Raw genomic sequence first — 25194 nt, forward strand, 5'->3', positions numbered from 1 at the left:
TCTATATACATGATACACATTTTTGTTGATTCTTTTTCTCTTGGGACTATAACACATTGAGATTTTCTCTCTTCCTTTTCTTCATCACTTTTTCTGTCTTACGTGGTTGTAAATAGAATTCAAGCATATTTTACTGAATACAGCTCAGTATTCCTCACATTTCAAGTGACCCTTTCTAATTTTTAAAAACTATACAAAATTATTTCTTCTTTTAAGTAGTCCTCTATTAAAGATTTCTTAGGAGTTCCTATTTCACCATCTTTCTGTGTGAAGGATATAGCCTGTTGGATATAGGATATAGGATATTGCCCTATACTGTGTTACCTTGGCCCAGCTTTGAGAAATGGAGACTTCTATAAGGTGAAACCCCTGAAGGTCCTAGATCCTTAGTTCTTGTTAGAGCTGCCCTTTGAGCTCGTGGTCTGTTTCACCACTTTTCTTACTGTGTTCAGATTAAATCAAGAGGAGGTGAAGACTAATACAGACAGAGGAGAATTCCCTGCTGAGTTTAAGAGAGTCTTCTTTATAGGACTCAATTCAGAAGAACTGCTACACTTTCAAGGACCCTCCATAGAGAATCTGCCACTTTTGGGTCACCTTGATATATTTTCACTATTATAGACATGTATGCTCCATCTTCACCAGGCCCTTGGTGACGATGTGGCTTAAGAGCAGAAAACAGAATAACTAGAAATATTTTTCAATGCTCAAACTCTCCCAGCCTACACCCTAGCTCCTTCTTTATTCCCCATGGGTAAGTAGAAGCCTCCACATTGCAATTAGCCTGAGAGAAATTGCAGTCCTGGAGGTTCAGAGATGGGCCTGGTTTGAAGTACGTGCACCTCCAAGACTGCCATCCTATTGGGCCAGAATTATAGCCCCTCCGCACTTGTAACTTGACCTGTAATTAGCCTGAGACATTAAGCAGTTTAGCAGTTAAGAAGAGAGGAGAATGGTCATGTCATTATTTACCTGGCTGATCAGTAGCATTTACCTCCTTGTATTTATTGCCCTGTAAATGTTCAGAACCACACCCCCAAGTTCTATCCCATGGGAGTTCTGAAATGGAGCAACTCGAGCACCCCCATGTCCCCCCTGCACACCTGTGGGGCAGGCACAATGCTCCACTTCCTCCTCGTTTCTTGTGGCCTTTTCGGTTAGTGCCTCAGAGCGACATAACACAGTGCTGTGCTAACATCCCAAACTGTGTTCAACGAGTCTCTCACTGCCCTGATGTCCTGTGTATTGGAATGCCAGTCATCCCTAGGCTTGTGGCCAAGTAGAAGAGTAACCCTGGGTCCTAAGGTTCCAAGCATGTGAAGAAAGACTGAGAAGTTTGGGGGAGCAATTAGCCCAGTATGATTCAGCAGTGGGATACACACAAAATATTATATAGAATGGGCTTCCTGAAGCACATCCTCAGATCCTCAGATCCCAACTCAAGTCTAGGGTAAGAAGCTGCCCCAATTGATGATATCTTGAGATCTCTAAGCTTATCAAATCCTTATAGCCAGGGTTATCCTCTGTTTTTCCATTGACTGCTATACCTCACACTTCTAATAGGTTTTGGCCTTTGGCCATAGGTGGCTGGCTCCGTTGTATTGGGGTACATAGATGCCGTAGTCAAGATGTTATTATGTGCCGGGGATGACCTGCGTCGGCCGGACAAGCTGGTGGGGTCTTGATCTGTGCAAGCAGAGGGGCGAGGTCTAGAAAAGGGGCATGTGCATCCCTCTGCCCCCTCCCCTCCCCGGGAGCATTGCCTTCTGAGCAGCATCGTTCAGTAAATGACAGAGAGACAAACTCCGCATGTTCAGGAGAGGAAGGGGACCAGGACACTGCAGACGAGCTGCAGGCTGGCTGGAGTGGCTCTACCTAGCGCCAGGGGTGGGAGTGGGAAGCCTCAAGGCAGCTCTTGCTCGTGCTCCGATCTTACTTGTCCACCAGCCAGGTGGAAGGGTGCCAGACCACCCACCGCCAGGCAGCCTCTGCCAGCCCTGCGGCCCCACTCACCTCCGCGGCAAAGTGCTTCCCTCCGACGGTGTGCTCGGAGCCGTGCGGGTCATTCTGGTTCCCCCAGTGCAGGTGCAGCTGTGTGGCGGTGTAGCGGGACCGGAGGCCCTGGAGGTGCATGTCCGGGGTCAGGTTCAGCCTCACTGTGGGGAGTGGAGCCTTCAGAGCCCTGGCCTGCTGAGCACTGCCTGAGAGCAGTTAGGGAGGCAACACCTGCCTGGGCCCAGACAGGAGGCAGGTGGATACAGCAAGCGGAGAGACACCACAGCCTGAGGGTCAGAAACCTGGGCTCTTCTGAGAACGGCCCCATTTCCCTAAAGCAATTCTCGCAGCACCAGCACCTTCTCGGCTCCCCTGGGAAAAGGACAGCAGGAGCACGAATACTAGACCAACGGGTGGTTGTTTGGTTTACATCCCCATGTGTTACACACCCAGCTAGGAAGATAGAACTGTTAATGAAGTATCCGCCAAGCTGTAGAATAATATAACAATAACAATAAAAATTACTATTTATGAAGCATCTACTGTATTACAGATCCCAACATACGTAATCTCTAGTCTTCACGGTACCCATCAATATGCCCATTTTCCAGACAAAAGCTCAAGGAGGTTAATATTCTTACCCAGAGTGTCATGACTCCTAAGGAGTCAAGCCAGGATTCAGGTCCAGGTTTGTCTGACTCCAAAGCCTGGGGGACCCCACAATGAATCACGTGGCTCCTGGAATATTTGAGCCAAGGGGCCAACGGGCACAGACCTGTACCCTCCCCCTTCCCAAGAGATGTGCTTCTTCTGAGAGGTGCTGCCCCGGCAGAGCTGCCTCCAGCATCCCCTGAATGAGTGGTCCAGGCACCCCTGGGCTCTCCCCCACGCCCTGCCCCTGCCCCTTCTGGGTATTTCACTGGGGGCCCCTCCCTGCCAGATGGAAGAGAGCAGGCCAAGGAGCTGAGGGATGCTCAGACATCCCCTTGGAGACCTTAGAGGTATCTCTCTCACCTGAATGGCCATCGTTGATCAGGATAAACTGCTCGTTGGCAGAAACATTGTAGCCTTGGAACCCCAGGGGCACAAGGCTGGCGTCGTACTGGAGGATGTCACTGTGCAGGTCTATTGGGGACTGCAGCACACCCCCACATGACGGGTACTTCTTGGACCAGCTCTTCTCCCCATCGGGACCTGGAAGAGGAGATTCAAGCCCAAAGTTTAGTCAGTTTTCCACAAACGTTCTTTCCTCACTCTCTAAGCCTGTGTTCAATACAGTCACTCCTTTCCTCCTCTTCACCCCCACAGGGATATTCTTCAAGACCCAGAGATCTCAGCCTACCGCTCACTTGCTCTTAAAGTGATGTGGGGAACGAAGGACTAAAGCAGCCCCATGCCAAGGACTGAGGCCCATCAAGCTCCGTTTGAATTTTACATTGTTTATATTTTGACGCAGTACACATCCTCTCCACGTGAAGACCTACTGATTTTCAGCAATTTTGCATCGGTTTATGGAGCACCTATTATGAGCAGGAATTACTCAGGGTCTCGGGTCCGCCGGGTTGAACACAACAACAGGGCCCCTGCTTGCCCAAACTTGCATCCTTTGGGATACTTCAGGCTGGAAAAATTGGTGTGGGACTGACCACAGCTCCAGATAGGTCTTTGGGGCTGGTGGAGGTATGACCTTCCTAATAGGAAACCCTTGAGGACACTGACTCTTGATACCCACATCTAGAGCAAATATAAAACCCAATCTGATAAGGATGCTTGAAAAATATCAAGTAATTATATGCCTGGAATCACAGAGCTCAGTGCAAAGTTTATACTGGGAGAGTGTGACAATACTACAAACTAATGCCAAACTACCAGTGAGCAGGAAGAGACTTAAAAAATAAATCCTCCAGGGCTCAGGCTTCTTGCTAACTACCGGGTAATTGTCCTTCCTCTGGAAATGGCAATAAACCCTCCAATCCCATGTTCAGATAAACTTTCTTACTCCCACAGGAAAAAAAAAAAAATCTTTAAAGAATGTAAAGCTGTGTTTAAAAGATTATCTCCCTGTGGTAATTAAATGGATTTTCAGGCGGAGGTTTCCCCAGAAAAGCAAGTAATTGGCATGTCATGGCTCGTTAGGGTGGAACCATGGTGCTCTGTGGGCTCTCTGTGAGTTGGGACCCAAGCTTTGCCATCTGGGGTCCATTCATCAGTATTTCAGCACGAGGAATGAAAGTAACTGGAGCAGAGGGGAAGGGAAAGGAACACCACTTCTTCCGGGAACCTGTCCATAGACAACAGCACTATTTCACAAGAGTGGACGTGTGTACACTGGCCTCACAGAATCCCGGCTCCCTACCCCTTGTTCTCTAACCAGGCGACTTCATCTGAGAGTAAGGAGAGTCGGAAGAAAAACTTGCTATGAGGAGTTGATCCAAGGTCTGGACATACACGGTAGAACCCTACTAATTTTTCAGGCTGTCAACCTTTGGATATACCTTCTTGGAAATGTTAGAGCTTGAAGGGATTTCAAAATTTCCTGTCCAACCTCTCAATGGACACCAGTTTTCTCACTTGCGCATTTTAGAGTCTTCACTGAGCTATATTTTAATTTTCAAGATCTCAGAGCCCTGGACTCAAAGCAACTCAACCCCACCAAGATGGCAGAGGGAGAGGGTGGCTAGAGGACACCAAGATAAGACCATTACTCAGCGGAGGACAAAACCAAATTCCTTAGGGACAGCAGGAAGCAGAGATGGCGCAATCATGAGGTAGTATGCAAACCCTCAGGTCAAGAAGAGGCACAGCTCTGGGGTGGCAAGCCTTCTACAGTGAGGCTGCCAGCCTTTTTGTTGCTCCCAATGACGTTTGGACCCACGGCCAGGGTGGCAGAAGCTGCCGGCCAGGCACAAAAGGAAAAACCCCGTGAGTGAAGAGGCACAGCAATGAGATGATGATTTCTCCTTGGACACATGACTGAAGGGAACTGGGTTAGAAGGACTTTCTCTTCCCAAAACAGAGGTTCCAAAAGGTTCCATGAAGAGGGCATTCTAGTGCTAACTAAACTAAGAACTCTCTGGGGACAGGAGCATCTCACTGTGACCACTGTGAACTCATGTGGTGATTAGGGTCACACACATAACAGGCCTTTGGTAAACAGTTTCCCCAAGAATAAAAGACCCCGAAGAACAGAGAGCTTGGGAAAGGTCATCAGGAGGAATTTTTCTTTTTCATTGTGCCCTAGATACTCTTTATTGGAACTGACACTGGATTAGGTATTTGGGGGCAAGAAAGGCTAGGGATATAAAAGGCAACAGAGTCGGTGTTGGCAAAAGCTTCTTCGGAAAGAGAAGCGGCTATGTTGGATGAGAAGAGTCCAGAAAACAAGATTTCAGCGCCAGCCGTCCCACCACCTCAGTGAGCGGACCCTGAGCAAGTCACATTCCCTGCCTGAGTCTCCTTTACCCTTCATACAAATGAGAGATTTGAACACTGTGCTCTGGAAGTTCCGTTCTGGCTCTCAGCTCCGAGATGCATGGAGATTACTAGGACTAAGCGCCTCTACCCTCTGTATCAGGCAGGTTTGAACGGGTTGGAGAGAGCCGCTCATGCCAAGCAGCTAGCTCCCGGGTGTGTGACAAGGTGCCTGGTGGGAAGCGACTGTGGGACTGAGAACGCAGGGCACTGCTGCTCCCGGGCAGGGCGAGCCCCCGGCCTCAGGTACCTGCCGCGGAGTGAGCTGCCATCCCCGCCTGTCTTTGAGCACCAGCCACAGCCCCTTAGGGGCAACAGGGTCTAAAAAGCGTTTTCTACTCCTGCTTTATTATTATTATTTGTAGTAGTTTTGATCCTTACAACTCTGTAGGATCAGCAAGGCAAAAACCGTACCATTTTATAGATGAAGAATTGAGATTAAATGATTTGCCCTAATTAGACCTTGGCTTAGTTACAGAGTTATCTTGCCTGGGTCACAGAACCTCCATGCCCTCCTGTTTTAGTATTTATCCAGGAGATTTGGGGCATGCCTGTTTCCTCCCTCTCCCGTGCTCTTCAGGAAGGCAAGGGCCATGTCACGTTCGTCCCTGCCTCTCCCATAATACCTGGCACAGAGCAGGCCCTCACCTGTTTGCGGAGCTGCATTCTGATGCTAATTTTGTGCTTGTTCCTCTCCAGGGAAGCATGCCCCTCTATTAATCCCCCTAGCTTCCCTACCACCCCGTATCATTTTTTTTCCCATCAAAAAAGAAAAGAAAAATTAGGTCACTTACTCAGGTTCAAAATTTACCTTTCTAGCTTCCTAGTTTACCTGCATGAGGATGTGTTCTGTTTGGGAGCACTCAGTGAGAAAGAAATCTGCTTTGCTGCGCTGTGGCCTGGGAGATGGCCTGCCAAGTACAGGGCTTCACAGCAGTTCATAGGATCCCCCACCAGCACGGGATGGCCAGTGTCCCCTTCCTGCACGGCTGGGGACCTTGGCAGAGCAGCCCCCCACCTTCGTGGCTTGTGAGTGCGAGGGGTGTGCGGTGCCGTGTGGGTGGGCACCAGGGAACCAGTATTGGGGTGTTGTCAGTAGACCCCTTTTGACCCCCAACCCCTGGCCTCCGCCTGGGAGATGTGTGACTTGTCGCTGAAGTAATGCTGGCCTTTTGCAGGCAGCCCAGACTGTGGCTTTTCAACTTGGTCTCAGCTTCCACATTCATGCCAAGCGCCCTGGTGCCAGGAAACCTCACTTGGGACTAACTCTTCCAAAAGAGGCGTTTATTTCCAGCTACCATAAAAACTCCACTTTTCTCAGTTTTGACTTTGCCTTTCCAGTTAATTGGATTCCTCACATGATCCTGATAAAGGAGATCATGTGTATCTCCCAGTTTGTTTTTCCAAACAAAGTCAAAGCATTATTTCTTTCCAGCTCATGTTTTTCTGTTCTGAAATGTGACAGGAGATTAACATGGCACAGCTCAAAATGCCTCTTGTGATTTCTGATTGGGAGTTATGAGGCCCAGGGTACAAGATCTGCATTACCCAAGGACCAGAATTTTTGTCTTGGAAAATTTCAAATACATACAACAGCAGAGAGAAGAGCAAAATGAACCTCCATGTCCCCCAGCTTGGACAATTAACCATTGGCAAAAACAAATCAGCCTCATCTGTATCGCACCCACTCTCCCCTATCCCTGGATAATTCTGAAAGAAACCCAAATCATTTTCATCTGTACATACTTCAGTATGTGCCTCTAAAACATAAGGGCCACGATATCATTACCACACTTAAAAAGTTAACAATTAATTCCTTAAGATTATCAAATCTCATAAGAATTCAGTTTTCTAATTATCTCATCACTTTGTAATGGTTTATTTGTAAGCTTCAGGATTCAAGTCAGGTCCATATGTTGCAGTTAGTTGATGTATTATGGCCTAGATCTCAATTTGATGGTGTGATGCCTCATCAGAGAACCACTGGCCCCACTTCTTCCAAGGCTCAAAATCCCAGAGCCAGGTTGGCTCTGTCCATCCTTTGCCCTCAGTCGGTCATGGAGTCGCACGTTTCTGTTACCACCACCACCTCTACCACCCCAGGACTAGCCCTCATCATGTCACACTGTACAGGCTTCCTGCAGGGTCCCTGCCTCAGCCTTTCCTGTTGGCTGCCAGCCTCCTTTCTTGTGACCAAGTTTAACCAGACATAGCCCCTCCCTGTCTCCAAAGCGTGCCCGCCCCACCCAACAAAGCAGAGCAGAGCGTAGCCATCTTTCATGGCCTGAAACACCTCAGCCTGTCAAGGCCTTCAGTGGCCCTCAGACCCTTCCCAGTCAGCCCCCATGGTCGGGCCGGCATCCCCATCCTCAGAACAAGTTATGAACTCGAACTTCACAGACGTTCTTATGCTAAAAATGTGCTTAAAATGCCTCCCTCTTTCCCCTTCACCTTTCCAAATCTTGTCCACGCTTCAAAGTCCAGCTCAAGTCCTGCCAAAGCTACTCCAGTGCTTTCTTCCTGCGCCCAACCCCCGACCTGCTGGGGGTTCGCATGGTGGTACAATGATGGGAATGCTTGTTTGAGTCTCGTGCATGATTGCTGTCTCCAAGCCAGCACCTCAACCGGCTCCAGACTAGAACTCTGTCTGCGGATTTCAAAGTCCCTTTGAAGACTACAGCTTTGTGTCACATCCCTCCCGCATGTCTGACATAGCGGCCCTTACGAAACACTTAAGAAATTGATTTGGAGCGTTTCTTAAGCTCGTTTCAGAAATCTAGCCATAAAGGGGTGAGAGAAGAGCGTGTGTGTGTGTACGCACATGGTTATAGGAAGGTGAGGGTAACAAGAAGGGTTTTGTTCTTAATGGGGAGACTTAAGCACACTTCCATACAGAAGGGAAAGGGGAGGAGAGAAGGACGGTTGGGTCCAGGAGAAGGAGGAGTCTATGGATGGAGCGTGGCCCTGAGAAGACAGTGGGCTGCGGAGGGTCCAGCCAGCGGAGGTAGAAATTCACTCCGGGCTGAAGGAGGCACTCGATAAATGTTCATCATGTGGATCAAGAACACTGAAGCCTGCCTGGAAATGAAGCCCATGAAGTAAAAACCCAGTCAGAAATCTGGGAACTGAGCAGGACTGCAAAGCTGATCAGAGAGGACTGGCTATGGGAAGACAAGCCGTCTGGTTTTCCGCATTCCACAATGTATGCCACCAAAGTGCACCAATGAGCCTAAAAAAGTCAGTGTGATGTTTTTTTTTAATGAACTTATATATCACTACTTTCTTACTACATCTTGTGGGGTTTTTTTAAAAAAAGATTTTATTTATTTATTTGAGAGACATAGAGCACTAACAGTGGGGAGGGGCAGAGGGAGAGGGAGAAGCAGACTCCCCGCTGAGCAAGGAGCCCAACGTGGGGCTTGATCCCAGGACCCTGAGACCATGACCTGAGCTGAAGGCAGATGCTTAACGAACTAAACCACCCAGGCGCTCCAGTACATTTTGTGTCTTGTTTTAAAATTTAATTACAGAAAATTTCAAAGTAGGTACAGAAATAAAGAGTATCGGGGCATCTGGGTGGCTCAGTCGGTTAAGCGTCTGACTCTTGATTTCGGCTCAGGTCATGATCTCAGGGTGGTAAGATCGAGCCCCATCGAGCCCACGCCCAGCGTGGAGCCTACTTAAGATTCTCTTTCTCCCTCTTCCTCTACCCCACCTCCCCTCTCTCTAAAAAAATTAAAAAATAAATTAAAAATTAAAAAAGTAAAGAGTATCGTATAGTGACCCCATGTACCCATCTATCTAGCCACAATTAGTTTAGTTTTGTCTGCCCTCCTCCACGGGATTACTTTGAAGAAAATCTATGGATGCTTATCTAAAGATAAGGGGGTCTTTAAAAATAACCACAATACTATTTTCACATCTAAGAACTGTTGGCAGTAATTTCTTAATGTCATCAAATATCCAGTGAGTGTTCTGGTTTCCCCAGTAGTCTCATAAACTCACTGAATGGTTTATTGGAATCAGGGTCCAGATAAGGCACATGTATTGTGACTGGTTAATATGGCTCCTAGCTTTCTCTCTAAGTGCCCCGATTTCAGAGTGAACAGAGTGTGTTTACTCTGTACATATATAGGTACAGACTTATTGCTGCCTCAGGCAAATAACCATTTATGCAAGTAAATGCGGGATCATTTTATTATTTTATAACCTGTTTGCAGACCTGGTATGGGGTAGGTAAAAAACTTTATGGGTTGAGTAATTTCTTATACACCTAGTACATACATTGTAATAATAAAAGCACCCAGAGCTCCTTAGAAGACAAGAACTACAGAATAACTGCTAGTTTCTCACTGGTTACTCTTTCTCACTGACTGTACATCTTATGTGCTCAAGAATAATACACATTTTAATAAAAATATTGTTTGTAACTTGGACTATATCTGATGAGTCTGGACACACACAGGAAAGTGCATTCGTGGTTATCCTATTTTGAGGTTTGTCTTTTTGGTCCTTGCTAAGCCAGTCCCTCAGATCCACTGCTGCCCCTGACATCTCTTGGTGGTCATATTCTCCCAGGGAGCCTCCTGCCCGTGTCCATGTGAATCTCTGTGCAGACAGCTCTCTAGGCTCCAGGCCATGTCTCTTTGGAGCAGCTACCAAAACACAAGGTCAGATCAAAACCTGCCCCAGCAGATAAAACTCTCATGGCAAGGTTGACATATTCTGGATGTTGACACACCTTTTTCTTCGATCAATAGTCAAAGTTTCAGTCCAATAAAAGCTTTTGCTCAGTCCCCCAAAGTTTGTTTTCTAAGGGGATCTGAGTATATAATAAAAATGGACCACGTCCTGGCATTTATATTTAAATGGAAGTGATCACAGATTGAGTATCAAATTTGAATACACATTTAATGAAATGCGTATTCAAGTGTTGACTAAATACTCTTCCTTGGAATGCTGCTTAATTTGGACGTTAATTCACTCATTTCTTCAACAAATGCACCTACCATGTGCCAGACACTGTATTAGGCGCCGAAGATGTGCTAGGGAACAAAACAGATCTGGTCTCTGTCCTCGTGGAGCCTACATTCCAGTGGAAGAGACAGACAATAAATTGCAAAGACGCAAACCAATACATAAATAAAAAAAATTCCAGTCTGCAATCAGTGCTATGAAGGAGATAAGCAAGGAAGAGGCTAGAGAACACGGAGGGATCACTGTGGACCAGGTGCTACAGGAAGGCTTCTCAGAGGAGGTGCCAGTAAAACTGAGATTTAAGGAATGGGACTGAGCCAACCATGAGCGAAATGGCATTCCAGGGACAGGGCACAGCAAGTGCAGCGGCCTCGCTGCAGCAGAGAGCTTATATATTTTATAGGCATGTGATGTATAAACTCAGAAAGAACCTAGGATTCATCTGGCTTCCCCTTTCCCAAGCCGGGCATCATCCTACTACTAGGCTGAGAATCATGCGGCATCATCTGCTCATGTACACTCCTCGGTCTGTTAGAAAGGTCCCCCTGAGGGCCATCAGCCACGGGCCTGTGCCTAGAGCCACCCAAAACATGGCTAAGCCACAGGACCCCATTCAGAGGGAAAGGCAGCCTTTGGGCCCCCTCTAAATCCACCTTGAATCCACACATCCTCAGGATGTTGTTGGGATGTGGAAGCCACATTTAAAAAATATGTTTAATATATACTTCATAGCTCCTGCAGTTTACTTCCAAAGTTGATTAAAAAACATACAGCTTCTCATAGACGTTGGGGGGTGAGGAGGGGGGGTTCAGCCTATTGGTAGTATGGAGTTCCCACAGAGTCCAGCTGGCTGGGTTCTGGCCCCCCTGCAGGAGGCCACATTCTGCCAATTCTACCTGTTTTCCTGCCGGTCAAGTGGAGAGGCATGGTCATAAAGACCAGGATCCTGCCCAGAAGGAAAGGAGGCTAGCCGGTGTTGGGTTAATGATTGATGGATGAGGTCTTATGACTTTCTTATAAAACAAGTGGAGGCCAAGGAATCAAACTGGCATTTTCCTTTGTTAACGTTACAAATGAGTCAGAGACAGGACAGTGAGCGAGGGCTAGAGAGTCCAGGTTACTTGTCATTTACAAAGCTTAAAGCAGGATTGCCGAAGGAGGCGCGTTCTGCTTCCTTGGATTTTATGTTATAGGTTAATACAAAGGGGAAAGTTTTCTGAAGGTGACTTCATCTATACTTTCTGTCAAACTCTCCTCTTTGTTATTGCAATTCGTATTTGGGCCAGCTTGAGAGGAGGGGCTGACACTGGGGCTTGGGCATCATTTCCGGTTTAGCCATGGGGTCGGGGGGCGGAGGAGAGGTGAACTTTAAGACTGGCCGGCAGTTCAGCTCTCTTAGCCCTCAGCAGCCCTTCTCCTTCACTTGCCCTATCTAGAGGCACACAGAGTCAGATCAAAACCTGCCCCAGCAGATAAAAACAGTAATGCTGGGGTTGTGAGGGAGAGGGGACTGTTTCCCCCTTCTCTGTGCTCCTGTAGAGCCCTTGGCATTTCTCTTTTCCTAGCAATACCTACGCTTATCAAAATAATATTCTATATCTTTCTACCCCAGTAGACCAGCGATTCCCAAAGTGTAGTCCCTGGGCAAGTATTATCATCACCACCACCACCACCATCATGGTCACCTAAGAACTGGTTAGAAACGCAGATTCTTGGCCCCACCCCACGCCTCCTGAATCAGGCACTCCGGGGAGTGCCCAGTGGTTGTCATCAAGCCCACAGGTGATGCCGCTGTTCCTGGAAGCTGAGGACACTGCACTTGGCTTTCAGCTTGCCTCTCTCGCTCTTAGGGCCCTGCCTTCTACCCCAGAGCTTGGCAAACTCAAGTGTCCAACAAATGGTTCTTGAGCAACAAGAACCAGCCCCGGTCCCTGGTCAGTGCTCAGCCCACGCTCTTCCCTTCGGTCTTCCTTGACTCATTCACAAACGAATTGTGGTGTAAAAATGTGAAGTCCACAGTCAAGCCAGATGTCCTGCTCCACCCTCCTTAAAAAGAATATTAAAAATACTCTTTCTCGGGCGCCTGGGTGGCTCAGTTGGTTAGGCGACTGCCTTTGGCTCAGGTCATGATCCTGGAGTCCCGGGATCGAGTCCCGCATGGGGGGGGGGGGGGGTCCCTGCTCAGCGGGGAGTCTGCTTCTCCCTCTGACCCTCTTCCCTCTCGTGCTCTCTATCTCTCATTCTCTCTCTCTCTCTCTCAAATAAATAAATAAATAATCTTTAAAAAAAAATACTCTTTCTCCATGCTCAAGCATCTCTGAATAGAAAAGTCTGCAGACATCATCTGTTAAATGTACTAGTAGATGTGTAATTCTGGAAACATAATAATGGTGTTTGCGGTAATTATTCAATGTTGACTATTAGGAACATAACTTCCTTTTCTCAATCTGGTTTTATGGCTCATTTTTAATTTTTTTTAGCCTATTTCATTTAGCCATGAATATACATGACATAAAGTTTACCATTTTAACAATTTTTTAGTGAATTTGTGCCATTAAGTACATTCACACCACTGTGCAGCCATCACCAGTATCCATTTCCAGATCTGTTTCCATCACCCCAAGCATACGTCACTAGTGAGAATGTGAAATGGTGCAGCCGATATGGAAAACAGTGTGGTGGCTCCTTAAAAAGTTAGAATTACCATATGATCAGCAATTCTATTCCTAGGAGTATACTCAAAAGAAGTGAAACCAGGGACTCAAACAGATACTTGGACACCAATGTTCTTGGCAGCATTATTTCCAGTTGCCAAAGGGTGGAAATACCCCAAGTCTATTCATCAACACATGAACAGATAAACAAAATGTTATATAGACATGCAATGGAATACAATTTGTCCATAAAAAGGCTCATCTCATTTTAATGTACAATTTCTTTTCCTAGAATCCCACCTCGTAGATGTTTAAGGGGAGCTGAGGTAGGTCTCTATATTTGCACACCTGTCACAGAACCAAAATTATGGTAGATGCTCAGTAAACCCTCACTGGTTGAGGAAAGCTATCTGTAATTTCTTCTTGAGTCTAACCTCAGAGCAGTTGTCAAACATGAGTGAGCATCAGAATCCCCTGGAGGGCTTGTTAAACACAGATTGCCGGGCCCCGCCCCCACAGCTTCTGATTCAGCAGGTTTTGAGTGGAGCCTCAGAATCTGCATTTCTACCAAGTTCCCAGGTGTGCTGATGCTGCCTGTCTGGGTACCACACTCTGAGAACCCTAGAGCCGTATTCCTTAACCCTGGACCTACTCTGGCATCTCTGAGGGCTCTTAAAAGTTTGCCCCTGGCCCCAGCCCCTGAGATCTGCTTAATTGGTCTTGGGGGGGGTCCATACACAGGAAGCTTCAAAAAGCTGCCCAGGTGATTCTAACGTGCAGCCAAAGTTGAGAGGAGCTGATGAAAAGCCCTCCTCAGATCAAAGGCCTTGACGTCGGAGCTGGGGCTTTTACCCTCCTTCACCAGGGTAAGACTGCTTTTTTAATTTTTGTTAAAGATTTTATTTATTTATTTGATAGAGGGAGACACAGCGAGAGAGGGAACACTAGCAGAAGGAGTGGGAGAGGGAGAAGCAGGCTTCCCGCGGAGCAGGGAGCCCGATGCGGGGCCCGATCCCAGGACCCTGGGACCATGACCTGAGCCGAAGGCAGACACTTAACGACTGAGCCACCCAGGCGCCCTGCTTTTTTAATTTTTAATTAATGTTTTCTTGTGGTAAAATATATATAATATAAATTTATCATTAGTGACATTTGCTATGTTCACAGTGGTGAGCAACCATCATCACTCTTTAGCTCCACAACATTTTCACCACCCCGCAGGGAAACCCCATCCTCAGTCCCCATTCCCCTCCTTCCCTCAACCCCTGGTAACCACTCAGCCACTCTCTGTCCCCAGTGGATGTGTCTGCTCTGTACATTTCGTGTCAGCAAATCAATATATGGCTTTTGTGTCCGGCATCTTTCACATAGTACAATGTGAGTTGTCGGTACAGCTGTCCCCTCTAGCTGACAGAAGGCTGCTCATGACCCCGTCCCCCACCAACCACCACTCATCTTTGTTAAAAGTGTGAGGCTGGGGGTGACCAACTGTGACTGCATTCGGGGTTAAGACAGTAGGTCAGGGACAGTGCTGGATATCCAAGCTGAAAATGACCCCCGTAAGGTATTGAGCTGTGGAATTTTTTTTTAAAGATTTTATTTATTTATTTGAGAGAGAGAGAGTGAGAGAGACCATGTGAGGGGAGAGGGTCAGAGGGAGAAGCAGACTCCCCACTGAGCAGGGAGCCCGATGCGGGACTCGATCCTGGGACTCCAGGATCATGACCTGAGCTGAAGGACTTTTGATGTCTGTTAGTAGAACCAGTACCTACCCTTTTCGCTTTCACTGTGATCCCTCACCTCTGTTTTGCAGCCAAGCATCTTCCAAGAATTGTCTAAGCTGCTGGCTTTTGCATCTTCACTTCCCATTCAGACTCGCTGCTCTGTGACTCTGACGTGAGGCCCCCATCCCACTGAATTCAAATAGACTCTTTAGTCCTGGTTTTTCTTGCAGCCCTTGGCCCCAGTGTCCCCCACCACCCCGTTTCTGAAACCTTTCCTCTCACACTATCGGTAGCTCCCTGCCCCTTAATGTCAGCTGTCCCATGGTTTTGTCCTTGGCTCTTTCTTTTTTCTCGCACAGGCCCCTGGGCTGAGCCTCTCACCTCCTATGGTTTCAACACCGCCTCTGCCCTGCCCAGTTTCCTCCTGAGCTCCAGGCCAGCTGCCTACTGGACGTCCCTACTGGATGCCCATGGCTTCCTGAAACCAGACAGGGCTGGAGAGAGCAGAAGACAGACAAACGATTAAAAAAGAATAACCAAATTTGCCATCTTTTCCTCTCTGACTGTCCTCCTTCCAAAACTTCTCTCACTTCCTTCAAGGTTCTCTGTCTCAACTGATGGTACCACTCACTGCCCCAAAACCTAGAATCACAATTTACTTCTTCCCATCCTTTCCTTTGGTCCCACTGCTAGGCACAGGGAAATAATGATTTTACTTTTACGTGTCTTTTTAAAAAACTTTTTATTCTGAAAAATTTTAAATGTACAGAAAATTTAGAAGAATAGCACAAACCATTCGCATATACTCTTCACCTAAAATCACTAGCTGTTAACATTTTGCCACACCTGCTTTCTTACTCTCTCTCTCTCTATAGATATATACACATTATTGTTATTACAGTTCTTCCTCAGCCTGTGATGGGATTATGTCCCAATAAACCCATTGTAAATTGAAAATATCCTGTAATTCGAAAATGCACCTACCCTACCAAACATCACAGCTTAGCCTAGCCTACCTTAAGCATGCTGATACTAGCCTACAATTGGGCGAAATCATCTAACACAAAGCCTGTTGAATATCTCATGTAAACTGTTGAGTACCGCACTGAAAGTGAAAAACAGAGTGGTTGTCTGGGTACAGAACGGTTTTAAGTGTATCAGCTGTTTATCCTCGTGATGGGGTGGCTGCCTGGGAGCTGGGGCCGCTGCCCCCACTCAGTGTCACCAGAGAGGATCACACTGGGTATCGCTAGCCAAGGAAAAGACCCAAACTTACAATTCCAAGTAGAGTTTCTACTGAATGTGTATCACTTTCACACCATCCTAAAATTGAAAAATGGTAGGTTGAGCCCTCGTAAGTCGGGGCTGTCTTTTGAGAGAAAGTTTCAGACATCGAGCCCTCTTGTACTTAAATACTTAGATGTCTATCTCCTGAGAACAAGGACATTTCCTTCCATAATCACAATACAACTATCCAAGTCAGGAAGTTTAACAATTAATACAATCCTGTTATCTGGTATAAAATCGATATTCATATTTTGTACACCCAGGCTCAAAGGATCTTCCCACAGATTATGTATGATTTATAAAAGGGGAAAATGGTAACATTAAAATGGAGAAAGCTATCGGGCATTATCTTAACCATGTGATCAAAATTATCACCAACGATGACATCGAGTGCCTCTGGATGAATTGCACAGTCAGGGACACATTACTTCTGCAGGATTCAAGCCAAAACCTACAACCTGAATCTCATGAGAAACTCTTGGACAAACCCAAACTGAGGGACCTTCTAGAAGATACCCAGTCTATATGCTTCAGGAATGTCATGGCATGAAAGGTCTAAAGAGACACGACAAAAACATGCAATGAGTTATCTGGATTGACTCCTGCCTCAGAAAAAGGGCTATCAAGGATCTCATGAAGTTTCTTTCAAACTTGGCCTTGCTGTGTCCCCATTGGCACAGCCTTTGTTCAGTCCTGCAGCTGCATATCTGTGCCCCTCCCTGGCCTTGTTTCTCCAGGCTTACCCCACTCCCCCGCCCTCCACACTAATGCACACACCGCAGCCGCACATTACTTTGCTAACAGTCTTCAGTGGCTCCTCAAGGCTATAGGATTAAGCCTAAGGTCTCTAGTGCAGCCCTCATGACCCTCGTGATCCCACCCCCTTCTCCAGCTTTTGCTTTCCCCACTGCCACCTGTCAAAAATCTGAGGTCAGTTTTGGGGGGGGGCAGCTAAAATTTCACCCAAACTCACAAGTTAGGCTGCCACAGCTTCACTGCAAAGACACAAGACTCCTGAGTCTGAGACCAAGGACAGTTTAATACTCACAGCAGGAGCATCGCGACGTTTGTGCCTGTTTCCCAAGCCCCGGTTCCACAGGGCGCCACAATGAGGGCCAGGTGACACTTGCACATGCCAACCACTCAGCATCACGGCCAAGCAACTCCACTTTTAGGAAACTCCAATCTTCTAGAGGGGCAGTGGGCAAACCTGCCCAACTGTACCCCCCGCCCCAGGGAGACACTGTCTTTATCTTACAGGATAGCAAACAAATCTGCTCTCTGCCCTAGAGGGAGACACTGTCTCTAGTTTATAAAACGATTTGCTACATAAACATCCTTGAAATGATAGTCTGGAACCAAAGCCATCAGCCCCTCTGCCCAGAGACTTGCTGAAACACCAGAGACCCAGCGAGAACAGTCTCCCAACACCACTCCTCCAACACGAGGGGGCTGCAACCTGATTCTCTCTCACTGCGTCACATGCTCTCACCTGCTTTTTGGACCTCTGTGGTCCCCCATGGAAAGCCATCCTCAGCGCTAAACGGCACCCCACCCATGCACAGAAACATTCACGCACTCTCCCTGCTTTGCTCCTTTGTCTTTCAAGAATCAGCTCCTCGGGCAGGCCTGACAGCCACTCTCGCCCCCAGACTGAGGCCTTTTGTGCTCCCTGGGTGTCCACAGCACCAGTGCCCAGTGTCCCAGCTCTTAATTTGCTCCACGGTAATTGCCAGCTTGCATGTCTGCTGGCCCCTTGGCTGTCAACTCGTTGAAGGCAAGGCCTGCGTCATGCTTGTCTCTCTAATCCCAGGACCAGCCCACAAAGGAATCCTTAAGGACAGGTCAAAAGCATAAGTGAATCGGTGAATAAACTCTTCTTTTAAAGCGACCAGCCATTTCTCCCTGTCACTTGAGGTCGAGTCAGATGTACAAACCGATGAAGCTGGAAAACTGACCTGGGACAAGGGGTGGGGCAGGTATGGGGTTCATAAGCACCTTCCAGATTCAGGGGGAGGAACCAGAAATGTGTTCATGGGGAGGCCCTCCCCATGTTTGTAGGATGGAGCGCTGGGACCAGCCTTCTCAGCTACCCGGGCATGAGGCAGGGCACCACCCAGTGTTTCTGCAAAACCGTAGTCCCAGCTGAGGCCATCCAAATGCTGGTGCTTCGGGCTGGGATGCTAAGCGTTCTGTTTAGTGATCCAATGATACAAACTAGGTGCATCTTTAACAGGTCTGCCTCCATGCAAAGAATACTCTTTTTCTAAATGTGAACTTAGGTGTTCTGGACAGGAATGTTGTCCCCCTTGTGATTATTTCAAACTTTAAGTCAGTATTCTCAACGGGAGTGATTTTACCCCCCAGGGGCCATTTGGCAATGTCTAGGGACATTTTGGAGTCCTTGTTGGCAGGTGCTCCTGGCGTCTAGTGGGCAGAGGACAGAGATGCGGCTAAACATCCTGCAATGCACAGGACAGCCCCCCACAACAAAGAGTTATCCTGCCCGGAATGTTCGTAGTGCAGAGGCTGAGGAGGCCGGGACTAGACTATCGTGACTGCCTTGTCCGGACCAGATCAGACAGTGTGGAGGAGGTGTTTCTTACAAGGATTGGGTGCTCTCATTGTGAGTCATCCTGGGGCCAGAAAGAGGAATAGAGGCCTGGAGACAGGGAAGAGGGAACATAGTCAGGAGGACTCCAGGCCAGAAGAGCAAGACTGGTGCCTATGTGCTGGTGAGGGACCCTTGGGAAAGGGTTGATCGTTGCTCTCAGGGAGCACTGTGGACAGAGAGATCTGGTTTAGGATTTTCCTTTTAGACTGTAATTGCCTTGTGTCATCCCAGGGCCTGAACTGTTTGTTTGTTTGTTAAATTCTAAGACCCGATGAGGTTTTTTTGTTGTTGTTGTTTTGGCTACCATGTAATGAGCGCTCACTATGTGCCAGGCATCATCCTATATCAGAGCTTGGCTACATTTTCTGGCAGACGGCCAAATCGCCAATATTTTAGGATTTGCGGGCTGTACAGTTTCTGTCACTACTACCCAGTCCTGCCTCATTTCACCATAGCCTCACCATAGCCTCCTAGGCACTGTGTAAATGGGTGAGTACAGCTGCGTGCCCAGAAAATGTTATCTACAAAAACAGGTGGTGGGGGCACCTGGGGGGCTCAGTCAGTTAAGCGGCTGCCTTCGGCTCAGGTCATGATCCCAGGGTCCTGGGATCAAGTCCCGCATCGGGCTCCCTGCTCTGTAGAGAGTCTGCTTCTCCCTCTCCCTCTGCCTGCCGTTCCCCCTGCTTGTGCTCGCTCTCTCTTTTTGTCAAATAAATAAAATCTAAAAAAAAAAAAACAACAACAACAACGGGTGGTGGGCTGCATTTGGCCCATGGGGCAGAGTTTGCCAACCCTCATTCTATATGCTTAATGTGTAGTAATTAATTTAATCTGCATAAGGGCCCTATGATATGGGCAGCATACTCTCATTTAATAGAGGAGGTGACAGGGCCACAGGGGTTGGATGATAAGCCCAAAGTCACTGTGCCCGTAAGCAGCAAGGCGGGCCTCTGACCCCGGCCACCGAGGTGGCTCCCAGTGCACTTTAGTGGGCACGGAGCCCAGGCAGCAGCTGCGGTTACAGCCACGGGGAAGCCCTGGCTGCCTGTCCAGAGCTAGAGGGGAAGAACAGTGATGGAGGACATCTGTGACCTGATCAGTATTCCCTGGGGAGTCTGGAAATAATGAAAAAAAGAGATCTGATAAAAGACTCGAACTTTCTGCAGTCACCCCGGGGGGAAGCTGAACTAAAGTGAAGGATGACTGGCCTCGAACCATGGACCCGATGGTGACTCAATTCTTCACTTACCAGCTTTCACAAGAAGGAAGTGCTTTCTGATAGCTGACCTATCGCTGTCTTGCTGTTATGCAAAGCTACTCCCTCAGTTTTCCTTTTTTAGTGAGAAAACTGGTTTTTTCATGGGTCTCTCACACCTGAGGAACTTCATCCAGGCTACTTCCTCCTATCTCCTTTCCCGAGAAGCGTGAAGTACAAAAGGATTGTCAAGGGCTCTGGAGCCATCTGGCCATGCACCAAGCTGTGTGACCTCGGGCACATTGCCCAGAGTCCCCGAGCTTCACTCACACAATGAAAGTGGCAGCCTGCACCTCCCATTCCCATTGTGAGGAATGAACGTGGTGGCATAAGATCACTGTCCAGAAGTGACAGGCTCCCAAGACATGCTGGGCCCCAGGCCCTCCTGAGCTAAATTATCTCAATGCTTCCTTTTTCTCTTGTGGGCTGTTTGCCAAACTTTTAGAGCAAGTTCTCCCCTTCACCTCACCGGAAAACAAATCCAGGGTTCCCTCTGGGTCTCCTTTTACTTCGAATGAGATATGCATGGTGATGTGGCATTGCATTTCAGCCTGCTTTCACCTCTGAAACCCTATCATCCCAGATCAAGTGTTACCCTCTCTCTGGTGCCTTCCCTGACTCCCAGAGCCAAAAATAAACAGAGAAATAAACCATTCATTCCTTCGTTCATTCAACAAATGTTTCCTGAGCATCTTCCCTGGGCTGGGGTCAGTGCATCTGCCTGAGCAGCACCCCCCCGCCGGCGGGGGGGGTGGGGCGGGCTACATCCTCTTTCTGGATGACTCTCCTTGAGGCTGGAATGGCTCCTTGCTTACCCCGTGCCCTGCAGAGGCCCTGGAGCACTGCCTGCAGCAGGCTTATGCTAAAAAAAACAAAACAAAAAAAACGCCATTGAGGGAAGAACTTCTCCAGTGATAACTGGACAAGTTAATCTCCCGGAAGTAAGCGCTTGGCTGTTAGTAGAAGTATCTATGCTTCGTGGGGCAGTTACGTGCGGAGAATGTCAGGTTCCTACACTTCATTTTTCTCCAAGGTGTAACAAGTTTTCTGACCAAGCAGCTTTGCACACTCAGTGTGACTTGCACACTCAGTCTCACTCACTGATGGCACATTCCCAACGTCATCCTTGCTGGTGCACAAGTTGAAGCATCACACCAAAAGGTGGCACATTCCCAACATCATCCTTGCTGGTGCACAAGTTGAAGCATCACACCAGAAGGTTTGTCAGGAGCCAGGGAGACCCTTGGGGAGCTGCCAGAAGGAAGCACCGAGGAGTCACTTTAAGATCTCACCTGAGTGCCTCTCCAAGCTGTGAGGCACATGCCGTAAGTCAGAAGCCGGCTGAGAGGCACACTCCAGTTCCCTGGCTAGGGGATGGGAGTGTGAGTGTGTGTGAGTGTAGACGCACCTAAGAACGTAGCTACACACGTGAATGTGGATGTGGGCGTGCGCCTGTGCTTGTGTGTGTGTGCTTGTGTGTGTGTGTGTGTGTGTGTGTGTGTATGTGCGCGCGCCCTCCTTCCCCAGGAACCAGAGGGATAGAGCACGCAAGCCGGCTTTCCCCGTCCTTTCAGTCTTTGCAGGCTGGCCCTGGTCCTGCGGCAGCCGCACTCACACGACACGCGCGCCCCAGAAGCTCCTTCTGCTCTGCCGCCCGGGTGCCGCCCGGCCACTGCTTTGATCCACTTGTCTGACCCGCTTCTTCAGCCAGGTTCTTCCTCTGCTTCCTGTTCTCCCTCCCACTGCGGTCCCTTCTGGCCCCCATCACCACCCTTCTCTGGCTGCCCATCCTCTTCCTGAGAACCTGAGAAGGAAATTGGTTCAGGATGGCCCCTAGAGGAACCCTGACACAAGTGACAGCCACGTGTTGCCAACAGTAACAATGGCTGGATTCTATTGATTTTTCCCCCCTAGCAACCACACGGGGCTTTGATCTCCATTTCCCATGAGTGTAGCACAAGGAACCGGATCAAATGTTTATCTATGCCAAAAGGTATTAAGTCTATTGTGTTTTCTCCAACCACTAAGCCTTTTGTCCTGAGGAGGGGAAGAAAAACAAGTTAATTTGGCATAATCTGTTCCTGGCAAATTTGATTATTTACTTTAAAAAAAAAAATCACTGCCTTGGGGCGCCTGGGTGGCTCAGTTGGTTAAGCGACTGCCTTCTGCTCAGGTCATGATCCTGGAGTCCCGGGATCGAGTCCCTCATCGGGCTCCCGGCTCAGCAGGGAGTCTGCTTCTCCCTCTGACCCTCCCCCGTCTCATGTGTGTGTGCTCTCTCTCTCTCTCTCTCTCATTCTCTCTCTCAAATTAAAAAAAAAAAAAAATCACTGCCTTTCCTCCATGGCATTTACACAATGTCATGATGTGCAGTGTAGGGCATGCAACACCTGCTTATTTTATAATTTTTATAATGAGCATCCACCGAACGACCAGGAAAGCACATGGGATGAGAATCAGGAGACCCAAGTTGCTGGTCCTGGCTCGGCACCCCATGCTGTGTTTGGATCACTGTGGAACTGAGTTTCCCTTGCCTCATTCGTAAATGGGGGTGGGATTTGGCTATATCAGTGTCCGCACCCCAACCCTCCCACATCCCGGGGTCCCTCCTAGGCAATAGGGCAGTCTGAATGCCAGTCTGAACAGAGACAGACACTCATCCACAATCAGGCTGCACTGTGTCTACATTTCTATTAGGTGTCAACATTTCCAGCTGAATTACCAACAGGTCAAGACCCCTATTACCCCTCTGTTGGTTCCGCCCCCCCCAAGCCCCTCTCCCACATCCCTTTGAATTCCCTTTCTCTAGCGTTTCACACTCTTTTCACTCTCCACTTTGCAGCCGTGGTGATCCTTCTAAAATGCTTACCTGATCACCTCAGGTTTCGACTTGGAATGTTCCAGCAGTCCCCAGCTGCCTCCAGAATGAGGCCCCACCCGCTCAGCTGGCTCACAAGCTCCTTGCGCTCTGGCCCCGGCCCGTCTCCCCAGCCCCAGCCCCTCACATCGAGTTCCTTGCTAGTCCCCGGAACGACCCAGCCTAGGTGGTCACGGCACAATTTGTCCCTCGGCCCCCGGTGCCCTTCTACCCCTTGCCCTTTGCCTGGCTAGCTTTTATGTGTCCTCCAGGTCTCAACTTAGATAGTCCCTTCTCCCGGAAGCGTTCTCTAGTCCTTCCCCCTAGACACCAGGTGAGGTCTCGTCCATGCTGCTTCTCTCTGTACTGGAAGGCCCTGTCTAATTCACGGTGTCCTCCGGGATTCACAGTCCCGCAACGGAGGACGCCATGCCCCAGTCACCATTTCTCCAGCATCTAGTCCAATCCTCGGCCCTCGGTAGTCACTCAATACGGTGGAATGAGTGCGAGCCAATTATCTTAGGCTAACTGAAAACTTTGATTGGCTTCTATGTCTGTCTTTGAATAATAACAAATGGGGACAATTAACTATTTCACTAACAGACTAATTCGTTAAAACAAATCTTTGAAACAATGGTATCCATGGAGGGGGGTGGAATAAAAGAGTGGTGGAAAATGAGAGTATCACTCTTCTAAGGTCCCTTCTAGCTAAAAATTCCAGAAATCTATCTGTTACAACATTTTGGCTCAGGAGCAGGAAAAATAATCTAGAAACTGGAAGGGCAATATGAGGAAGATTCTTTAGATTTGCAGGTCATAGGACAATAGACAGTTAATCAGTTTACCCCTGGGCTTCCTGGTGGCCAAAACTAAAAGGCAAACACAGTCATTTGCATGACTGCCTCAGACTTGCTACCAAACATCTTTGTTCTACAACCTTCAGTCACATTTCCTCCCTTCTCCACTCCACACACATACTTCCCCGAAGACGGAGCACCAGGGAGGGGTCGCTGTACCACGGCACTGAGCACCATTGGCCGATGTCAGTGCTGCCCGCTTTAGGTAAGTCTCCCTTTCATCATAGCCAAGGAGCCTTTCCCGAGCCACCTGTCCCACGAGGTGGGGGCTGCATGAACCCTTTGCCCTGACTGTGCAGGTGTCCTTCCGAGATCCGGACACGTCTCATCCAGTTCACCCAGAAGTCACAGAGCTGATCTGGTCACAAGTTAATGATTGCAACATCGTTTAAAAAGTTAAGATGAGCTAAATAAACTGTGCAGAGCTAGACCCGCTCTGAGTCAACCTTTACAAACAGAAGGAGGTGCTGTACTTGTATTTCTTTCTTCCTGGTTGGCATAAAATCCAATGCTTGTCAGGGAATTGGGGAGCTTGCTTGGTCCTTAAAGAAAATTTTTGTTAAAACAGACACACATAGAGTGCCCAATTTACTTTGTTTATAAATACTTGTAATACTATCGAACACTACCAAAAAGTATACATGAACTGAAAATTGGAAAAAATTATAGTTGATAATCAAATATGGTTCCCCATCGTTGCTATGTACTGTGTTGGACGCTGTCCGTACTGGCCATTAGTCTTAGACCTCTTTGCTCCCACTGTTTTCACTATTTCATGGTGGAAATTAATCATTTCAGCTCCTTTCCTTGTGTTCTTGGCGTGGGACAGGGTGCTTCTCAGCGAGCCCTCGTGGATCAACTACCCTATTTCATTGCTTCCAGACACCATTGATGATATAGCCCTATTTCAGAGACGCTAAAATGTAGGAAAAAATGTGTATCTGAGAATCAATGAATTATGGTCTTTGTCCAAGGCAGGCGCTTGGCCACATGGTGTGGCCCCTGGAAGTCTGGCTGTGCTTCTGGGCTCCACAGTGGTGCCTGCCCCCCTCACCCCTGTGGTGGCCCCTGCACAGGAGGATGGCAGCAGAGCAGGAAAGAGGGCCCTCGCTCCCTCCCAGCAGATTGCTGGAACAATCTCTGATCCGTTCTCTTCGTCATGGAAAACCAGACTTTCCAGTCCCTGCCGGGAGCCTCCTTCACACACCTGCTCTGAAGTCAGGCTTAAATCTTCCTTCCTGGAGCTAGTTTACCCCAGGGCTCGTCTCTCTACGTGCTGGGGATGGGCTGCCAAGGGCTTTCACCAGCTCCTGGAGGGGCTGTGCTCTGCTCTCACCTGGATGCCTGGGGCACATAGCAGAAGGGGCAAGTCGGAGCACAGCCGGAGGCCTGACAGGACCCGCTCCTAGCTCTGGTCAGCCCGCTCTCAGCCTGCAGTCCCAAGGCTTGTCTCTGCCTCAGGCGGGTGAGGGTTCCTGCCTGGGGCTCGGCTTGCTTAGCTCC

The 25194-nt window shown here is 48.4% G+C and overlaps 2 protein-coding genes across 7 annotated transcripts in view; one reads left to right on the forward strand and one right to left on the reverse strand.

The window, feature by feature from the left end:
• The window catches only part of APH1B (aph-1B gamma-secretase subunit), an 80078-nt gene extending 70182 nt beyond the window's left edge, over nucleotides 1-9896 (forward strand). For all 3 annotated transcript variants that reach the window (XR_015768559.1, XR_003608626.2, XM_028100281.2), the window contains one exon: nucleotides 3304-9896. The gene's annotated coding sequence lies outside the window, so the exon portion shown is untranslated. The remainder of the gene's footprint in view (nucleotides 1-3303) is intronic.
• CA12 (carbonic anhydrase 12) overlaps nucleotides 1-25194 on the reverse strand; it is a 55755-nt gene that overhangs the window by 19488 nt on the left and 11073 nt on the right. For all 4 annotated transcript variants that reach the window (XR_003608625.1, XM_028100279.1, XM_028100277.2 and 1 more), the window contains exons 3-4: nucleotides 3010-3189; nucleotides 2014-2156 (exon numbers count right to left, since the gene is read on the reverse strand). Coding sequence is in view for 3 of the 4 variants with exons in the window: in XM_028100279.1 (XP_027956080.1) it covers nucleotides 2014-2156; nucleotides 3010-3189 (323 nt within the window). In the remaining variant the exon portion in view is untranslated. The remainder of the gene's footprint in view (nucleotides 1-2013; nucleotides 2157-3009; nucleotides 3190-25194) is intronic.

Source organism: Eumetopias jubatus, unplaced genomic scaffold, assembly GCF_037043125.1.
Source record: "Eumetopias jubatus isolate StellerSeaLion01/CBP00866 unplaced genomic scaffold, mEumJub1_p1.0 scaffold_7, whole genome shotgun sequence".
NCBI lineage: Eukaryota > Metazoa > Chordata > Mammalia > Carnivora > Otariidae > Eumetopias > Eumetopias jubatus.